The sequence below is a fragment of the Nipponia nippon genome, unplaced genomic scaffold, assembly GCF_047370975.1.
Source record: "Nipponia nippon isolate SJK-2023a ecotype South Korea unplaced genomic scaffold, ASM4737097v1 scaffold_11, whole genome shotgun sequence".
Classification (NCBI taxonomy): domain Eukaryota; kingdom Metazoa; phylum Chordata; class Aves; order Pelecaniformes; family Threskiornithidae; genus Nipponia; species Nipponia nippon.
The window spans coordinates 24766156-24783637 of record NW_028262302.1 but is presented as its reverse complement, the minus strand read 5'-3'; the positions used below and the strand labels follow the sequence as shown (position 1 = coordinate 24783637).

The 17482-nt window shown below is 42.0% G+C and overlaps 2 protein-coding genes across 5 annotated transcripts in view; both read left to right on the top strand.

Annotated features, from left to right (window-relative positions):
* Positions 1–113: 113 nt before the first annotated feature.
* On the top strand, positions 114–11492 carry SNAPC1 (small nuclear RNA activating complex polypeptide 1). 3 transcript variants are annotated; one of them, XM_087747029.1, is made up of 11 exons: positions 126–264; positions 955–1114; positions 1365–1437; positions 2339–2479; positions 2959–3063; positions 4091–4249; positions 4709–4783; positions 5459–5521; positions 6477–6618; positions 9070–9153; positions 10989–11492. In XM_087747029.1, the coding sequence occupies exons 2-11, from the start codon at positions 1074–1076 to the stop codon at positions 11021–11023; spliced, it is 918 nt and encodes a 305-aa protein (XP_087603155.1). In that variant the 5' UTR covers positions 126–264; positions 955–1073; the 3' UTR covers positions 11024–11492. The 3 variants fall into 3 exon arrangements, with proteins under 3 accessions (XP_087603154.1, XP_087603156.1, XP_087603155.1); XM_087747028.1 differs by lacking the exon at positions 1365–1437 and having other exon boundaries at positions 114–264; XM_087747030.1 differs by lacking the exons at positions 1365–1437; positions 10989–11492 and adding an exon at positions 10576–10876 and having other exon boundaries at positions 114–264.
* A 4348-nt stretch (positions 11493–15840) lies between these two features.
* SYT16 (synaptotagmin 16) overlaps positions 15841–17482 on the top strand; it is a 120725-nt gene continuing 119083 nt past the window's right edge. For both annotated transcript variants that reach the window (XM_087747954.1, XM_087747956.1), the window contains exon 1: positions 15841–15924. In XM_087747954.1, the coding sequence (XP_087604080.1) occupies positions 15912–15924 (13 nt within the window). In that variant the 5' untranslated portion in view covers positions 15841–15911. The remainder of the gene's footprint in view (positions 15925–17482) is intronic.

Below are 17482 nucleotides of genomic sequence, written 5' to 3'. Positions count from 1 at the left end.
GGGCGGCCCCTCTCCCTCACGGAGAAGCCCCCGCTGCGCCGGGCGGCGGCAGGGAGTGCGCATGGGCGGGGGAGCCGCGCAGGCGCCGCGGGGAGGCTGCGCATGCGGACGGGGCAGGGAGCGGAGCGGCGGCGGGATGAGCGCTGTGCCGGGGCTGCAGGCGGACTGCGAGGAGCTGCTGGGCGCCTTCCAGGAGGCCGACACCGTCCGGTTCGAGCGCTTCGCCGAGCTGTGGCGGCAGCGCCGCTTCCACACCATCTTCTAGTGAGTGAGGGGCCCCCGCCGGCCCACCCGCCCCCGGGCCGCCTCCCCAGCGGCCTGCCCGCTGCCGGCCGCCCTCGGCGGCACCGGCTCGAACGGCACCGGGTCCGGCCGCCCTTTGGCGCCTCTCTGCGCCGTGCTCGGCGGCTGAGCCTCGCCTGCCTCGCCCCAGGGAGTCAGCCCTCCCCCTGCCGAAGGCCACAGCTCCCCGCTGCCGAGCTCGCCCTTGGTAGTGCGGGGGGGCTTGGGGGGGAGTTGGTGAGCCGTGTTTCCCTTCGGGCGTAGCTTTTGGGAAGGGTTTGCCTGGCTGGTGTGTAGGTAAACGGTAACGAAGCATCCGTTCCTGTGTAATACTGGAAAACGGTTATTAGTTCAATTTATTTTGTACATTAGCGATGCATGTGGTTTGAACACTGATGCTTCAGGGAGTTTGATGCGATGCTCGTGATATGAGACTAAAACTACGACTGTAGGGTATTTAATTTTTCTCTTCACATCTGATTTAATACAAGGAGTTACATGCAGTGTTGTGTGTGAGCATAAGATCTAGCCATCTTTGAAGACTTCTCACAACTTGAGCCCTATGGTAACATGTTTTAGAATACCTAAAACTTGTTTCTGCGTTACGGATTTTCTAAAGCCTGCGCTTTCATAGTTACTTGCTTTAACATGCTTCCTTTTTGTTTACTTCAGTGGTAGAATAAGAGCGTTGGAGAGGAATAAGCTCACAAAGAAGACTTTAGAACTGGCACAGCAGTACTTCTTGCCCCCGTACGCTTTCCAGATCCGAGTTGGTGCTCTGTACCTTTTGTATGGGCTCTATAATATACAGCTTTGCCAGCCAAAACAAAAGGTAACTGCTCTTGAGGTTTTATTCTCAGGAGATACTAGAAGTAAGATATATGATGTAACTGTCTACTTTGCCATCATAAATGGGTAGGGCATTTTCTCTCACTTTCTTAAAACGTTTAGAACCAGACCGTCCCTTTGGAAATGGTAGCCTTTCAGACACCTTTGGGTTTGAGAACTTAACATGGTGGTGACTAAAATATTGCGTATGCCTCCTAAATTGTAGCTGTGATCTTAGAAATCTTGTTTGCCAGATGGGAAGGTCTTCTCTGTTCAAAAATGAAGAGGAGGAACTTTCAAAATTGGAACAGAGGACGTGCTCATCAGGTCTGTGGAGAACTCCATTACAGCCCCACTTATTCCTTAGAATTTCAACAGAATGAAGACTGGCTGAATTATTTCCAGTTCCTGTTAACTAGAAGTGGAATTCATAAATAGGTTGAAAGGGGGAATGCCTGAATGACGTGTCTCCTTGCTGCTTCTAGGACAGGAGACCAGTATATAAAGGAGTTGGAAACTCAGTGCAAGGAGAAGTGGTTTACTTGGAAACTGTGTGTTGTGTGCATATGCACAATAGAGTCCAAATTCTTTAAATATGAAACTGAAGTTTAAGTATTCTACAATGATGTCATTACATCTCATATCTTAACTTCAAAGAAGGCATTACCTTTTATGGAGAGGAATGTAAGGAATTTTAAAACCACTGCTATATAGCAACTGTTAGAGAGTCCAGGAATTATCAGAGAAGCTAACTAGGTAGAGAGAAAATGAAGTGGGCAGAGCACATGGGAGAGGAAGGAAAACAAGAAGATAGGGATACTTTTATGAGCATTTCACTGGCAGCAAATCATGGTACGAGTATTATTTCCTAATCATCTACTGAGCGAGAGTCTCCTAAGTGTGTATTGTTTCAGGCATCTTGGAATGTGAGGAGTTAACTTTTTCAAATGTCAAATAGGGCTTGTGTTCCATGTCACTGTCAAAGAAAGCACCTGCAGTGAGAATATTTAACACAGCAGTAGAATAAGCTTATCTGCATAAAATTTTGATAGTAGTAACAAATGTCATAGTAGGATCCTTTCTGTAGTTCTGTGGTCATGTGACATGTTACGCCCTAGACATGTAAGTGTCGTGCATAGCATAACATGATCGCAGTAGTCAGCTGAATTCATTTCTGTTTGTTCAAATATGCAGGTCGGTATGACACTATACAACTGTTTTGTTGCAGATCAGAATTGCACTGAAGGATTGGCCTGAAATCCAGAGATTTCAGCAGGATCTGATAGACTCCCAGCATTATGATGCAGCATACATCTTTAGGACGCTGCGACTTGCCAGAGCATTCCATTTCACAGCAATGCCAAAACTAGTGAGTTATTACATGAATGACTTTACTATTTTTAATAAAATATCTTCAGCTTTCAGTGGTTGACAGTTCAACAGCGCTCGTGTTTAGTTTGGCTTTGATGCCGTGTTGAAATGTAGTATGTCTTGCTTTATGTAGCTAGGTATGTGACGTAAAGCTTGGAGGATGTTTGAATGTAGCATGTTTCTCACCTGAAAATATTTTTTTCAGTATCTAATGTCCTTATTAGATTCGAGATGTCTTATCATTTGTGGAAATGTCAAAACTCTTGAGTCTGGATGCTGGATTAAATTCTTGATTAGGGAATAATTTTTGAAACGTGCTGACTGAGCGCTTGACAGTAAAGCTGCGTGCTGTTGTTGATGAGGTGGTTTTATGCCTTTCAGCATCTCTTGGTGGTTGGATATGCAGTAAGAATTTTCAAGAGGAAGTGCCATTTTAAGTTTGCTGTTTCGGTTACAAAGCTTTGTCTCTTGCTTTAGCTAAACTACAGAACTAAGAAGAAGATTCAGGAAAACGAATTTAAAGAGGAATTTAAGGACCCAACTAACAGAGTAAACAGCCTCATCACTAATGACGTATTGGAGGTACAGGAACTTTTAAACTACAGATTAATCACTGGGGGTTCTCTTTGTTTTGTTTTGTTTTTCTTCTTCTGTTGTCCAAGAGCTGTAACTTCTCTAATTAGCACAGTCTTGTCCTTTGTAAGTCTTCTTGTGGAAGGCAAACTAGGGTAATAGTCTGTGCCAGCAATTTTATTGAACGCTCAGAAACACAGCATTTATTTTGGAAGAATTGTGGTACCTTTTTCAATACTGAAATGTGCTCTAATGTTTTGTGGTTTTGCCTCAGTAAGGTGTAAAAGGGGAAGGGTATAAATGGTCAGCTGTCACTTAGGCAGAGAAGAATGGAAAATGGCGGGTGGGGGGAAGCATGTTTGTTTTGATACGTCTGCAGGTTGCAGCTGGAGGCTTGATAGTTGCAGTAATATAAATTTGCTCATCTGCAAGTTTGTAGTCTTCTCTAGCCTTTATTTCTCCTTTTAAAACTTGGTTTTGTTTAATATATAATACAGTTTATAAAAAATGGCGTAGTTCAAGCCAAGTGTAGGTTCTTATATTGCTCATTATGACTCAGTAGTAGATCTTTGTTTACAGGTTTTTCCAGTTGCTACTAGCAAATACGTGTCATCAGTAAGGCTGACTGCCGTGGTACAAAAATCAGTGATCTGTGAACAGGCAGGGTGAGAAGACCTTCCTCAAAGGGAGGAATTAAAATTCTTCTTCCAAAGAGATGAAAATAGACGACCAGATCAGAATGAAACCTCTATGAACACTGATCCTGAGTATCACTGAGACTTCCTTCTTAGTTTAATGAAAGATACTCTTTCTTCTTTTCCTTATTTGATGGCCTGGTGGGACAGTGCTAGGTAGCAGCATTGCTAGACTCCCTAAAACTGCACCGATACAAACAGAATCCCATTCTAATACTCCTGTTAGTTCAATGGTCTCCTTAGAATGGTTTGTATAACCCTGGTTTTGTTCATTGAGGACTAATATTGCTTTACTGCTGGAATCTTTTTTTTCCTGAGAAAGAGTCTCTCTTTTATTTTAGGAACTGATGAATATTCATGACCACTATCAGAAAATGAAGTGTGTCATTTCAGCTGACAAATCTCAGCCAGACAAGGCCCTGAGCTTGATAAAAGATGAATTTGTAGTTACTCTTAAAGACATAACCTTGGAACATCAGGAATGGCAGCAGAACAGAATGGTAGGTAATATCAACCATTGTGATGTGGCAACTTAACAGATTGTATGAATATGTGAAAAACTACTGTCTTAGTGTAATTACCTCTGTGCATACTTCGTAAAGCTCAGACTTAAGTTGAAGGAACTGTAACACTGAAGACATGGAATGAGTAAAACCCTAGGCAGAGTCATGGTATGGGGAGAAGGACATGGACTTGTATGTGGTGCTGCCTCTATGATACCATAAATAATTGCTGAGAGGTAGGCCCTGGAGGATGTGACCTATGGGCAGTATTAGAATGACCATATGAAATACCTCTGTAACGCTTATTCTTGGATCAAGGAAAGGCCATAGTGTAAAATCAGTGAAGAAAATGGGCATATTCTTGTTTTGTTTTTCACAATTCTTGGATTTTAGCTGCCTTGTATATGACAGATGTTTTAAAAAATTATTTTGGTTTTTTGTTGTTTTTTTCCCCAGAAATTATTCCTAAATGCTAAAGAAACTGATGAAATACCAAACGAAAAGGAAGAAGGGACTTTTGTAGAATCAGAGGTAAGAAAAATGAACGAGTTTGCTATGTTGCACAGGCCAAATCCATTAGTTTCTTGACTTCAGATCACAGGCTAAGCAGTGTATGTCAAGGCCTAATAGTGTCAAAGTAAGTTCCAGGAATAGCTAGTGGGGCTGACTGGGTTGGGTTTTTTGTTTGGTTTGGTTTTCTTTTTAAATCGCATTGTTTTCTGTTAAGCTGTGAGCATTCGCTGCTGTGATAGCTCTTGGATGCTCGTCATAAAAAGTCTGTTTCAGGTAAGGAGGGGAAAGAGCTGTATCTTCTTGGCCAAACTCCTTTATGGTTCCCTTTAGAGTTTCAACTAAATGCAATATCCATTTTTTGTGCTACAAAATTATCTCACGTTGTACTTACCTGCTTATTTCAACTTTGAATTTGAGTAAAATGTGAAGTTTCAGCTTTGATTTTCTCCTCCTGGGCTTTGTAATAGTGAAGGCAACCAAAATTATGGTCTGCCTTTTTAATGAAATTTGAAGGTTTTTTTTCTTTAAGTAACAGTTTGGCGTCATTTCAATTATATAGAACTAATTATAATTATAGAACTACAGCTGTAGTGAGAAACTGTTCAAGTGATTGTCCAATGCGATTTTTCATTTCAATACTGCTGTAGTAGAATATGAAAACTTTTTCTGACTGATCTCTATGTTTCTTTGCAGGGTTCTGAAAGAGCAAATGCATTGGCTAGAATCAAATACAAGTCTTACTCTGCAGTTGTTGAGGTAGGTATAAAATTTGATCATAGGGATGTATTTATTTTTAAAGAACAGTTTTTAGTACCAGTTTAATGTAAATGCGGGGTCAGAAAGGAATGAGTTAAAATTGCGCTCTGTAGTTCAACCTTTGAGTGTTCTGGTTTGCATAACACATTGGGGTAACTCGAAGCTCTTATTATTCTTGTTAGATTTATGCAAACAGTGCAGATATGGTCTATGCTTGGGAGATTTTAATTTACAAGGTATCTTTTAAGGTCTACGCTCTGTTTAAGCAGATGGAATTTTAAGTAGATGGAGTAAAAATACTTGCAAGTTTAATTGCTCAAATTCCTTGAAGCTTAGATATTGGAATCTCTGAAGATGCTTGCAAAAATGGAATTTGGGTGTTTAAAGTCAGTTGCAAGTTTTTGGAAACATTGTTTCAATAACTGCTACTTTTAAAATATTGTTGATATGCCTTTTTTATAGTAGGCCTATGAGAAACATCACAACTTTCCTTGTCTATTAAAATCTCTTATTGAAAAATGTGTTATTAAATGAAACGGAGCTCTGGAATGTACAACAGTCCAGACTTGTGAATATGCAGTGATGCTGTTTTCTAGGCACCTAAGCAAAACATGACAGTAAGGAGGCTTTACGGTGCAGCAGTTTTTGGAAGTGTTCCTTTTGCTCGCATGCAGCAGCGTAGGTTGATGCCAACAGAGAATGGTTTGAAAATAAATTAATGTTTCATTACCTGAATTTTAAGTGATACACCCGTTAAATCATGGAAGGGCGTTGTCCTGTTAAAACTGAAGAACAGTAACTAGTAGGAATCCTCCCTCCCCTCCCTTCTCCACCCTGATGTGGAAGTTGATGCTTTGGTCCTTGCTGACTTGTAAAGTACTGGGTGACACACACTAATATTTGGCTGTAGAAGTTTAGCTTTTTTGTATCATTCGTATGTCTGTTTGGGTTCTAGGCTTCCAAATCCAGACGACATCGTCAAGTAAAATTAGAATCTTCTGAATCAGGATCGAATTACGAGAAATCTCCAAACCAAAGTAAAAAAAACAGTAGGAGACCACAGCCAGGAAGGAGGAAAGATTCTTTGGAAACCAGAGGTATTTGTCCATTGCATTCGTGAACCTGGAGAGACTGCAAAAGTTTATCCGTTGCTTTGCTAGATGAGGCAGCTGGGTTAAATTTTACTGTTGTTCAGTGGAGGTAGAAGATTAAAGAAATGTTTTGTGATACCCCTATTGTAATTGAACCTTTCTGTCTGATTCCCACACTCTGGTCAGGTAGCAAGACAACACGAGCGCATGCAGTTTATTGTTAATCTGAAGTCTCGTATATAGTCTTGCTACTTTTTCTTTGGAATGGCATGACCTTGGAAAAGTATGTCCTGTGTGGCAGTGTCTTAATTTTTCCTATTGCCTTATAACAAACATACTAGAGATTGATATGTGTCTGTTTCTTCTTCTGACAGATAGCTTCTACTTTTGAAGCTATCTTTTTGATGAAAATCAGCCTATCTGATAATTTTGGTAGTTCATACTATCTTCATGAAATCCAAAGTAAACCTTGCCTATTCCTGTTCTGTTCCTGAGCATTTGAAGGAATATCCTTTAATATTTCTGAAGAGAAAATGATGTCTTAACAATGATGATTGCTTTGTACGACTAGTACCTGCACTATCATATCAGTCATTCTCCTTCCATCTGATACTCATTTTTTATTTTGTTCTTTTGTTACTGAAATTTTTAGTACTTCCATGTGAATTCAAATCTTTTGTCAACAACTGATGTAGTTTCAAAACTCTTACCAAATTGTTTCCTTAATCTCAATATTGCAATTATTACATTATAACAGTTCTAGGTTTGTTTAGTTTATAGCTAGACTTAACTTTTCTCTTCTTGACAGGAGGGTTTTTTATATACCTGTGACTTGCTTTTTGTAGTTCTGTTCCATAATTCTATTTTATTTCTCCTGAGCATTATAATTTTGGTAACAATAAAAACAATTTTAAGGAGCAAACTTTTTTAAAACAGGTACAGAGTACTTATGTCCAGTCTTTGGGACCTTTTGTCGTACTTTGAAATGCACCCTGGAAGGGAATACTTTTAACTGCTTGTACTTGATATCATTCTGGTTTATCTATACTGATATAAGAAGCACTGGGATGTCTCTATGTGCTCAGTGAAGGCCCTTGCTTAATGTAGTCAGAAAAAGACTTCAAACTTTTAACAAGAAATATTACGGAATAATAAATCTTCCCTTGAATGCTGTGGAGAGGATAGAATTTTGTGGGTGACAAGAATGGCTGCCTGCAGAGCGAAAATGCCTATGGAGAGAATAAGTACAAACAGAATGTAACGCAGTAAGAGAGGATATGCTGAACGTTTTTAAAAGTAAGAAAATTGGACTGGGAACCCCTTTTTGCCTCAGACCAGATTTTTTTTTTTTTTTTTTTTTTTTCAAAAAAATAGACTTACCTGATCCAAAGCTGCTAAGTTAATCTTTTTCATTTCTTTTATTTGTGAAGTTTGTTGAAAGTATGATGCTGAGACCAAGAACTTAAGGGATTAGCCATTTATATGGATTCTTGTTGTATGGTGTCATCATGTATGTTAATATATTCTGAAAGAGATCAAGTCTCAGAACTTGAGGACTGACTCATTTTGATGTGAGATAAGTGTAAGACCTGGTGTGATGGTACGTTGTTAGATCAAAAGAGGAGGTGAGGAAGGAGAGGGAGATCAGCTGTCTATTTCAGGTCTCTGTTGGAGAGATCCTATCTGGTGTTGCTGATCTTCGGCATATCTGAACTGACCAGTGATTGATTTAGTCAGCTGTTGTACTATCATAGCATTCACGTCATCTGGATTGATGCAGTTTTACTTTCTAGGTATTTGCACATGCCTGCTTGTGCATCTTTTTTTTTTTTTTTTTGTCTTCCAAGACTTCCTTCAGATCTCTTTGTCTCCCAGTTCTGAAAACATGGGAAATTACTTCTCTGAAGGAAATTGTCTTTCTGATATCCAACTTTTAAACTGATAGAAGTTGCGCTGCCATTTAAGTTTTTCATTTGCTTATTTATTAAAGGTTAAATGAAACTGAACAGCAAAATAGTTTTGAATGAACTTTATTTTGAAGACAGGGATTTCATTTCAAAGTTCCAAACTCTGTTTTCTGACTTATTTAGCTTCTGCTAGGAAAAAAGTTGCTGAGAAAAGTCCACCTTCTTCAGAGGTGGCCATTAGGCAATGTTGCCTTTGCTTCACCTTAAAACAGTAGATGAAGTGTTGGAGAGGAATAAGGGCATTTGGAATTTTCTCTGGACTGAGTTGGTGATCAGTATGCTTTAAACTTGTAGTGTTAATTACTTGTTATTGAAGGTTTCTTTAGTGAGCCATATGAAGGTACTGTGAAACGCAGATGTTTCTCCACAGCCTTTGACTAGAAAGTCAAGAGAGCAGCAAGTGAACGATCTTTTAACTGCTGGACCTGAGATGCAGAAGCAAAAAAAAAAAAAAAAGCTAACAGTTTTTCCTAACAAAATCTCTCTGCAGGTGAAACGCAAGTGACAAAGGAAACTGTTACTCAGCATATTGGGATGCCTATAATCACAGAAGAAGATAACTCAGATGAAGAAGGTACAGTGATTGAAATTCTAACAAACCGGTGACTTGTTTTTCTGCTGTGCTGTATTTTTCTGAAACTAAAGCTGATAATTTTGGACCATGTGTTGCTGCCTTGCAAAAGCTAGGTCAGTTTTTAGCCTGTAAATTGTTGCATGAAAATTGAAGCTTTGCTCTGAGACTTTGTTACGAGCACATATGTGGTGGCAAAATCCTGTGAGTCATGTTTTTTCTAGATAGATTTCATTATAGTGTTCAGAGTTAAAATTGGTCCAGTTTAAAGGAGACTTACTTTTCTGTAATACAAATCTGGCTTGAAGCGCTCCAGTGTATAGGGAAAAGTGATTTTTTCGGTCTTTCTCCCACTTACTAGTAGCTCTGGGAACTTAGGTAACGTGTGCTCGAGGTCAGAATAGCCCTTGCTGCCTTCACCTTTGTGGAAGTGAGGGGACATAGAAGTTTCCCCTATAGCCTTACTTTCAGCTGGGCAATGCTTCAAGGATTAAGTTCCAGTATATATGTACAGTAATAGTGTCCTCTGCTATATTAGAAGTTGTCTGACATAGTTGGGCTAGGATTCTGGGAACTGCAGCAGAAGAGTGGATGACTTTGCTATCGCTCACGTTACTGGAAATAATGTAATTTTTATTTGGAACCAATGGTAAAGGAGGTTTCTTAAAGCTGGTGGTGGAGTTACTCTATGGAAGCATCAAATGCATAGAGTACAAATTGAGATGTTAGATGATCTTGAACTGGTCTGCAACTCAGAAGCTTCAGGGTCTGTTCTCGGTATTGCTTGTGGAGAATACAAGCACCATGGAACAGACACTCTACAAAGAAAATTACATCCTCTTTATCTTGAGGTACTGCTTTGCCGCCATGTCTCAAACGTGGGTAGCGTTCCTGGGAGAGGAGCTGGCCAGCTAAAGGCATGATTTCCACTGGCAGTTCTAGCTCGTCTAAAACTGATGGGTCTTGCTTACGTAGTGGAAGGCAGACTTGATAGACCAGAGGTACTGGTTCTTAAACTGAAAGAGTAGGATTTAATTAGGTTGCTTAGAGGGGCAGCAAAGGGTTAAGTACAACTTCTGGAAAGCTTTAATGTCATAGATGAGTGTGAGGAGTATATCTTTCGGAGTTAATTTACTATCCAAAATTGTATGTAATAGAAGGGTATTTCATACAAGGGAGCGCAATACCTATTAAAATACATTTGTAGTGAGGTAGCACATTTATATTTGCTCTTTTTAAAAGCAAACAAGCATCTTGTAGTACTGAAATGAGATTGCATTCTCCAGTCACCTTAGTTGTAGACAATGTGAATTCATTCAATTTTAAATGGTCAGACCGAAGGCACAATGGTGCATTTAATATTGTACTTTATTTACTTACTTTTCCTTCAAATTATTGTGGACAAAAAGTTTCTTTCTCAATCAGGAACATTCGCCATTTCTCAGAATTTGCCAGCAAATTCTGAAGCGTTAAAAATATCCATAAGCAATCTCTTCAGGTATTTTGAGCTTGATTTTGTGAGTGTTCCGTTTGTCAAATTCACAATGAAATCTTAAAGGTGTTCATGAGGAGCAGAAAGCTCTCAAGATTGAGTAAGTGTTGAAGCACAGTATTTTGTTCATCAATGGAATTTTAATTGATATTTTGAATGATAGTGTGCTGTAGAATCTAGAAAGATTTTTTTCATATTTAAAACCATGGGGAGAGGGATTGGGAGGGGATCTCAAGAGCTCATCTAATTCATTTCCTTTGCTGGGCAGAATTAATTCTACTTTAATCATTCCCATGAGGGAGGATAGATTGAAAAGCTTGTCAGAAAAATCTCTATTTCCTTTCAGAAGTATCTCTCCCCAAGAGGAAAAGAAGATGTTAGAGGATCCAGTTGGAGAGGCACTAATGTTAATTTTAATGACAAAATGTAAAATGTCAGAGGTAACACGAAGTGCTTGTTTTGGATGCCTTTGAACATACAACAAGAAGTGTCTGGGACCAGAACTACAGGTGACACTGGAATACTGGTAGTGACTGGTATACCTTAGCTGTCTCACGGTACAGCACCTGGGCCTTTATTCACCTGGTGAATGCTTCTTGTGGGAGACAAAGTTGCTGTGCCCTGTTTGAGATGGGAAGAGAAGATGGTTGCTTGTTGTATTTAGTTTGTACAGTGTGAGTTATCGCTTGGAACTCATGTTGATCTGCAACAATGTTTTTAGCTGAGACTGTTAAAAGAACAGCTCACAAAACATTTGCCTGTTTGAGATGTTTGGAATCATTTATCTCTGAACATAGAATTAAGGTTACTGACTGTTTAAAATTAGTATAATAAATTATTTTTCACAGTTTGCTTGCTCTGTTTTCTGGTGTGCAATTTCAGCAATGTTTATCATGGTTTGATCCCACAGATGCGGGAAATGAACTTGGTGCTAAGCCTTTTATTGTAGTCTGTCTCCAGCAGATCTGGTATCATTGGCTATTTGAATGAAGAAATAAAATGTTCGTTTATTAATTCTGCAGATGACCTGAAGCTGTACAAGGACAGGAATAGAATTCAAAATGACCGTTATGAATTGGAGAGGTGATGTGGAAGAAGTGGGTGTGGAAATAAACGTGAAGCTCAGTACTGAGAACAGGTACAGAATGGGGAAATGATTGCTAGGCAACAGTACTGCAGAAAAAGCAAACAGACTGAGAATCTTAAGCCTGAGTATTTTCTGTAAACAATAACAAGCACTAGAGTTGGTGTCATCATTCAGCCCTGTAAGGCTATGGCCTTAAATGCCCCCTTTTGACCACGACAATTCAAGAAGAATGTGGATAGTTACTCTCCTTGGTATTTTCTCCAGCTGATCATAGCTGTACTATCAAGAAAGGCCAAAGGAGTTGAGATGTCCTCTCCTACAAGAAGAAATACAAAATAGAAATTTGAAAGATTGTGAATACAAAAGGGGCCTAAACTGAGTGAAGTAGTTTGGTAGTATGACTCTCCAAGGCCAAAGGAATTGAAGTGCCCTTACTTAGAAGGCGAAACACTTAAGTGGAAATATAAATGATTTTAATATAAAATGGGCCTGTATTAAATGCATTCATTGGTAAGAAGGAAGGGGCCTGAATGACAAACAGGTCGGACACTGGAAAAACTAATAAGCACCGGTGTTGCACTCAAAACCTTGTTAATGGGAAAAGAGAAACACTATAATAAAGCCAAAACCGTACTGTGTAGTAAACCGACCAATTGAATAGTCTGTTGCCAGCATAAACTCATTCTGCCTCTATGCATTTCTGCTCCTAATTTTTGATAAGCAGATACAAGAGACAAAGAGACCTCTTAAGGTCTCTTAAGTTTAACCAGACTTTTTTGGTCAAAGTTGTCTGCTCATCTTAATGCAGTTAAGATCCTGTTGGTAGTACTGCATTTGTCAGTTTTGTCAATTCCAGCTGCTGCTTTGGGCGTAGGCGTGCAGGCTGATGGAGAAGCTTTCTGGTATCCTCACATGCAGGGGATGGATAGCAGTATAGGTGTAATAGGGTAGGAATTTGTAGATGAGGTACATTGAGTACTCGAATCTCTTCTTGGGGAAACCCCTGGATGGCTAAGAAAGATATACATGGAGAGGGAGAGTTCTTCCTAGCAGATACTGGGAGTACAGCTTCAAATTCATCATTTCTTATGAGTTTCTTCACTTAGGAAGTTGCTTAAGGATGAACTTTGCTCTGCTGCTGTTTCTAGGCACCGAGGTTAAGCCAGGTCTTCCAGGTATGTGGCATTGGGTTCTTCTCTTGAAGGGAAACTTGAAAGAGATTTCTCTTTTTTTGTTTCCCTCTGGCTTGCAGGTATCTTTCTCAAGGAAGCTAAAGATCAAACACAGCTACAAAAGCTTATTTTTCACTTTCTTGACAGGCTGTTTTCAGCTAAATTACTATGATTCCATATATATGGAATAAGTTTATTTTAACATATTTAAGGAATATGTTTAATACTGTTCCCTGCAGTGGCACTTTTTCATGACGTGACCATCTTGCTTGCCTCTCTTTGTATCTTTGAACGATCCCAAGAGCCGAGTAGGAGAATTTTTCAGAATTTTCAGTATTCAGTGACATGAGTCTTCCTGCACACGTCTGAAAATGATTTGCAAATCAACATTGGAAGCATGCAAAGACTTGACTGGGCACAAAGATGGGTGCATTCAACTAGAAATTATTTTAATATTTTAATTATGAAAACAAGTGTTCTTCAATTTTTTATAAAATTACATAGATGTAAAATGAAAGTTATGCTTAAGGATGAACTTAGAACTGCTGACTATATGCAGTGGTAATATTTCAAAGCAGTAATCCTGAGAATTTAGAGGCAGCTGTAAGCAAAGTTTCACAATGCTGGTGTAATCTCTTAAATACGAAAAAAATCCCTTGGTGCAGTCTGATGGGCAATTACAAGCTTTTAAAAACAGGAGAGGGACTTCCTAAAATGCTTCATTGAAGCAAACAGCTGTCATTAAAAAAAAAAAAAACCAACCTCCCCCTGCCAACAACAGTAAATGTAGACTTCAAGAATATTGTTTTCTAGTATCTAACTCCTCTCCTGGTTACAGCTTCAGCTAATGCAGTCGTCAAAGGCTGTAAGGAAACTTCATCTCTGTAACACCAATCTAACCTCCAGCTGGCCTGGTGGATAGGGGTGAGGCAACATGACAGTGTGTATCTGGATGTTGTCGTTTTCGTAAATAAATTAGAGAAATACGGTTGGGCTGAAACTTCTCTAAGGTGGATATACAACTGACTGAAGAACTACATTCCTACAACAGTAATCACCATTTCTTTGGCAAAGCTAAACGATCCTCAGAGTGGAGGTTTGAACTCGTGCTATGCAGTGTTTACAAGTATAATGTGCGTGATGAAAAGCAGGATAAACTTAAAACACTTAGAGGTGACATCAGTTTAGAAACTGTTTAAGTGGAAGACATTTTCCAATGTAATTTTTATTCTTATAATGGGAGAAATCAACATGGTCTAATTAATTAAAGGCAGGTGCAAAAGGCTGCACTTGTAAGGACAGATTAATTACAAATACCAGCTCGGGGATGCTTGTTTAAGCAGCTGTTCTCAATCTGGAGGTTTCTGCAGCCCTCAGAGCGAAGGTGGATCAGCAATATGGGGGTGATGTGAAAAATTCCAAATGCCATGGATGGCAGTGGGGATCTGTGTCGTGTATAGTTTGGGGAGTGTGTAGACATCACCTCTAGAATAATTAATGCTAAAAAAAAGGTCAACAAAAAGAAAACAGACTTGCAGGAGAGTTTAGCTTGGAAAAGAAAGGGTTTGAGAGTGAATATAACAGTCTTCCTGGTAATGGTCTTTAATAAGCTTTGTAATATGTGTTTATGCAAATGGTGATTAATTGTTCTCCATGTTCACTGAGGTACAGCCATACAATTTGCAGCAACATGAATTTACTTAATAAGAGATTTTTGCAGTTAAGTAAACAGCTCGGCCCTATAACAAACAGGAGTTCAAAACAGTGTTGGAAAAACATTAGTCATGGTTGTCTGAGGTAGACCTAATCCTGCTTGGGAGACAGAAGATGGACTAGAGGATACCTTGAGGTTTATTCTACTGTTATACTTCCATGTTTTACATAACGGGACACTATGCAGAGAGTTTATAGTCTCTCATCACACATGCCTAGCAAGCTCTTCAAATGACAGAGATATTTTATCCCTCCTTTTCTGGAGTGTTTCATTTTGAAGTTCATTCTCCTTCTGGAGTTGCCCGTTCACATTTTACAAACCTTGCTATGTGGACCTGGCTTCCTCACCCCATTCTCATCTTTGTCCTCAGATCTGGACGCCAGATTAAGCCTGGTAGCTGAATCCTTCCCTCATCCATCTCTATGCAGCCCAGCACTTGGAAATGGGACCGCAGGAACTTCATGAGCTACAAGGGGCTGAGAAATGTGTTAAAAGTCACTTGCTCCTAGGTCTTAAGGGCTTGGGTCAGTCTTCTCAATGCTGCGCTGTATTTTGGCTGCAATAGAAACATCTGCAAAGCAAAATGATCCTGCAACAGCTTGAGCTTTCTGCAACAGACACCAAAATGCTTCCTCTTTAGTCATAGAAATGTAAACCTGGGTATGGAAAATAAAGAAGGACGTAAGGGCCAGCCATCAGCTATTAAAGGTTATGAGAGATGGGGAGTGACTTGTTTCTGTAGAGAAGAGTTCTGTATGTGTGATGAAAAGTGCGGTAGCATTTAAATCTTGGGGACGGGCTCAGTGCAACCTGCTGTGGCTCCAGGTGTGTTTTGGACACAGGGCTGCGGGTTGATGAAGTCCATCTGAGCGAGGGTGGAGTCGGCTGTTGTATGAGGACTCGTGAAAACGGGTGGCACGAAATTTTGGAAGACGGGGTGCAGCTGCTTACCCTCCCAAGCTGGATCTTTCTGCGAAATTCCGCGGGGTGCCGCCCGCGCTGTGCACAGCCCCGCCGGGCGATGGGGCGCAGCCGGCTGAGCCGCTTACCCGCCCCGGGCCGCGCTCCTCGCACCCGCCGCTGCCCCGGGGGCGGGAGCAGGCGGCGCCGCTCCCTCCCGCAGCCCCGGGGGCTCCCCCCGCCCCCCCCCCCCCCACCTCCGGGCGCCGAGGCGGGCAGGCGCCGTGCGGGTCAGCGCGCCCCCTCCCCGCTGGCGGCGGCGGCCCCGGCCGCCTCCCCGCCGGGCTCCGCCGCCATCGGGCAGCCAGCGCGGGAGGCCGGGCCGCCGCCGCGGCCATGGCGACGGAGGGTGAGTGCGGGCGGCGCCCGGGGCGGGGGCGACCTCCCTGGGGAGGGAGCTCAGGCGGCTGCCGCCGGCCGCGCCCTTCCCTGGCCGGCGCCGAGGGCGAGGGGCTGTCCCTCGGCCGGCCCAGGGCGAGCCGCGGGGGACGGGCACGGCGGGGTGAAACCGGGCCCCGCTCCGGCGGCGCTGCCCCGGGGACCGGCGGGGACCCTCCGCAGCGGGGGCCGGGGCGGCGGGGCCCGGCTGGGCGGGAAAAGCGGGTGTGTGGGGCGTCCGCCGCCGCCTCCCGCTCCGTGAGGAGGCCCGGCTGCGCCGCCCGGGCCGGCGCCCCCTCCTCCCGCCGCCGGGGTCTCCAGGGGGTGTCGGTGTGGTGATGGTGGGGGCCGGTGCGTTCCCTGAGCCCTGCACACGGGAAGGGATGGGCAGGTGGGTGCACACGGACACGAATTTTAGGGATAAAAAGGGACTAGGAAAGCCTGCTTTTAAGATGCTGAGGAAGAACAGGTGTTCTTGGAATTACGGGAGACTTCTCTGTGTCTGAGAGACTCGGAGTTGTTGGGTTTTCTGACCACACTGTAATAGACACGATTTTAGGGATGATCGCCTTCTGGTTTTCAATGGATTATGTTGCTGCCCGATGACATGTACCGCCCTGGGTCAGGTCTTGGCTGCGGTAGTGGTGCCGCCACACGGAGGGCAGGGATTCCTCTCAATATTTCAGGTCACAGCACCGCTGACTTAAAACCTGAATTGCTGCTGTTGCCCACAGTCTCGGTGGTCTCCTCCTGATTTACTGTAGAAGCATCAACACTTACTGAAGATTGCTGGGTTGATTTTGCTGTATCTCTTGCCAGGCTGGGGGAAAATAATCACGTGAGTCTTTAAAAGATGTCAGGATGGCACGTGGTGGTTTATAAGCTCTCAGGAACAAAACCCTAGGCTTGAACTTTTCAAAAAGATTGGGTTTGATGGGGAATCTGATTTCTCTCTTCTTTTTGCCATTCGGTGATGTTCATTTGTGTTTGCTGTTCCTCGCTTTCTTTCGAGGCTCTGTCCCTAAGGAAGGGTCATCTCAGGCCAGGCCCAGGCTGACGTGAGGCGGCGGCGTTCAGTGGTTTAAGGTGGCCTTAGGAGAACTGGGAACTGACCTGGTTTGTTCAGAGTAACGGTACGCCTTTGCCTATCAGAATCTGTCCTTTTATTAGTTAGATCCTCAAAGCAGGGATCCAAAGGCACTGATGGTTGTCAGTAAATAATTGAATTATCATTAGTTTATAGTATTTTACAAATTAGTAAAAACATTGTGGGTTGGCTTCTCATGGCCGTTCTCCTGCACAAACATGAAATGGATAATTATATAATAATTCATTAGATATCCTTCTAACCCAAAAGTCAGCAGAGCTGTTGCTTTGTTCCTTAAACAAAAACAACTGTATCTCCTCCAAATACTTACAAGAGGTATAATTTGTTTAATGTACCTCTTCTTCTGGTAGTAGGCTCAGCCTTTGGGCTGAGGTCGCTGGTGAGCGACTGGTTAAGGTGTGGGGACAGCTGAGCTCCCGCC

What these genes read in the sequence shown, in the direction of transcription:
- SNAPC1 (XM_087747030.1), top strand. Translation starts at nt 137, where the DNA reads ATGAGCGCTGTGCCGGGGCTGCAGGCGGACTGCGAGGAGCTGCTGGGC. An exon ending in CGCTTCCACACCATCTTCTA is followed by an intron (nt 265 to 954) that starts GTGAGTGAGGGG and finishes TGTTTACTTCAG; the next exon opens with TGGTAGAATAAGAGCGTTGG. An exon ending in AATGGCAGCAGAACAGAATG is followed by an intron (nt 4,250 to 4,708) that starts GTAGGTAATATC and finishes TTTTTTCCCCAG; the next exon opens with AAATTATTCCTAAATGCTAA.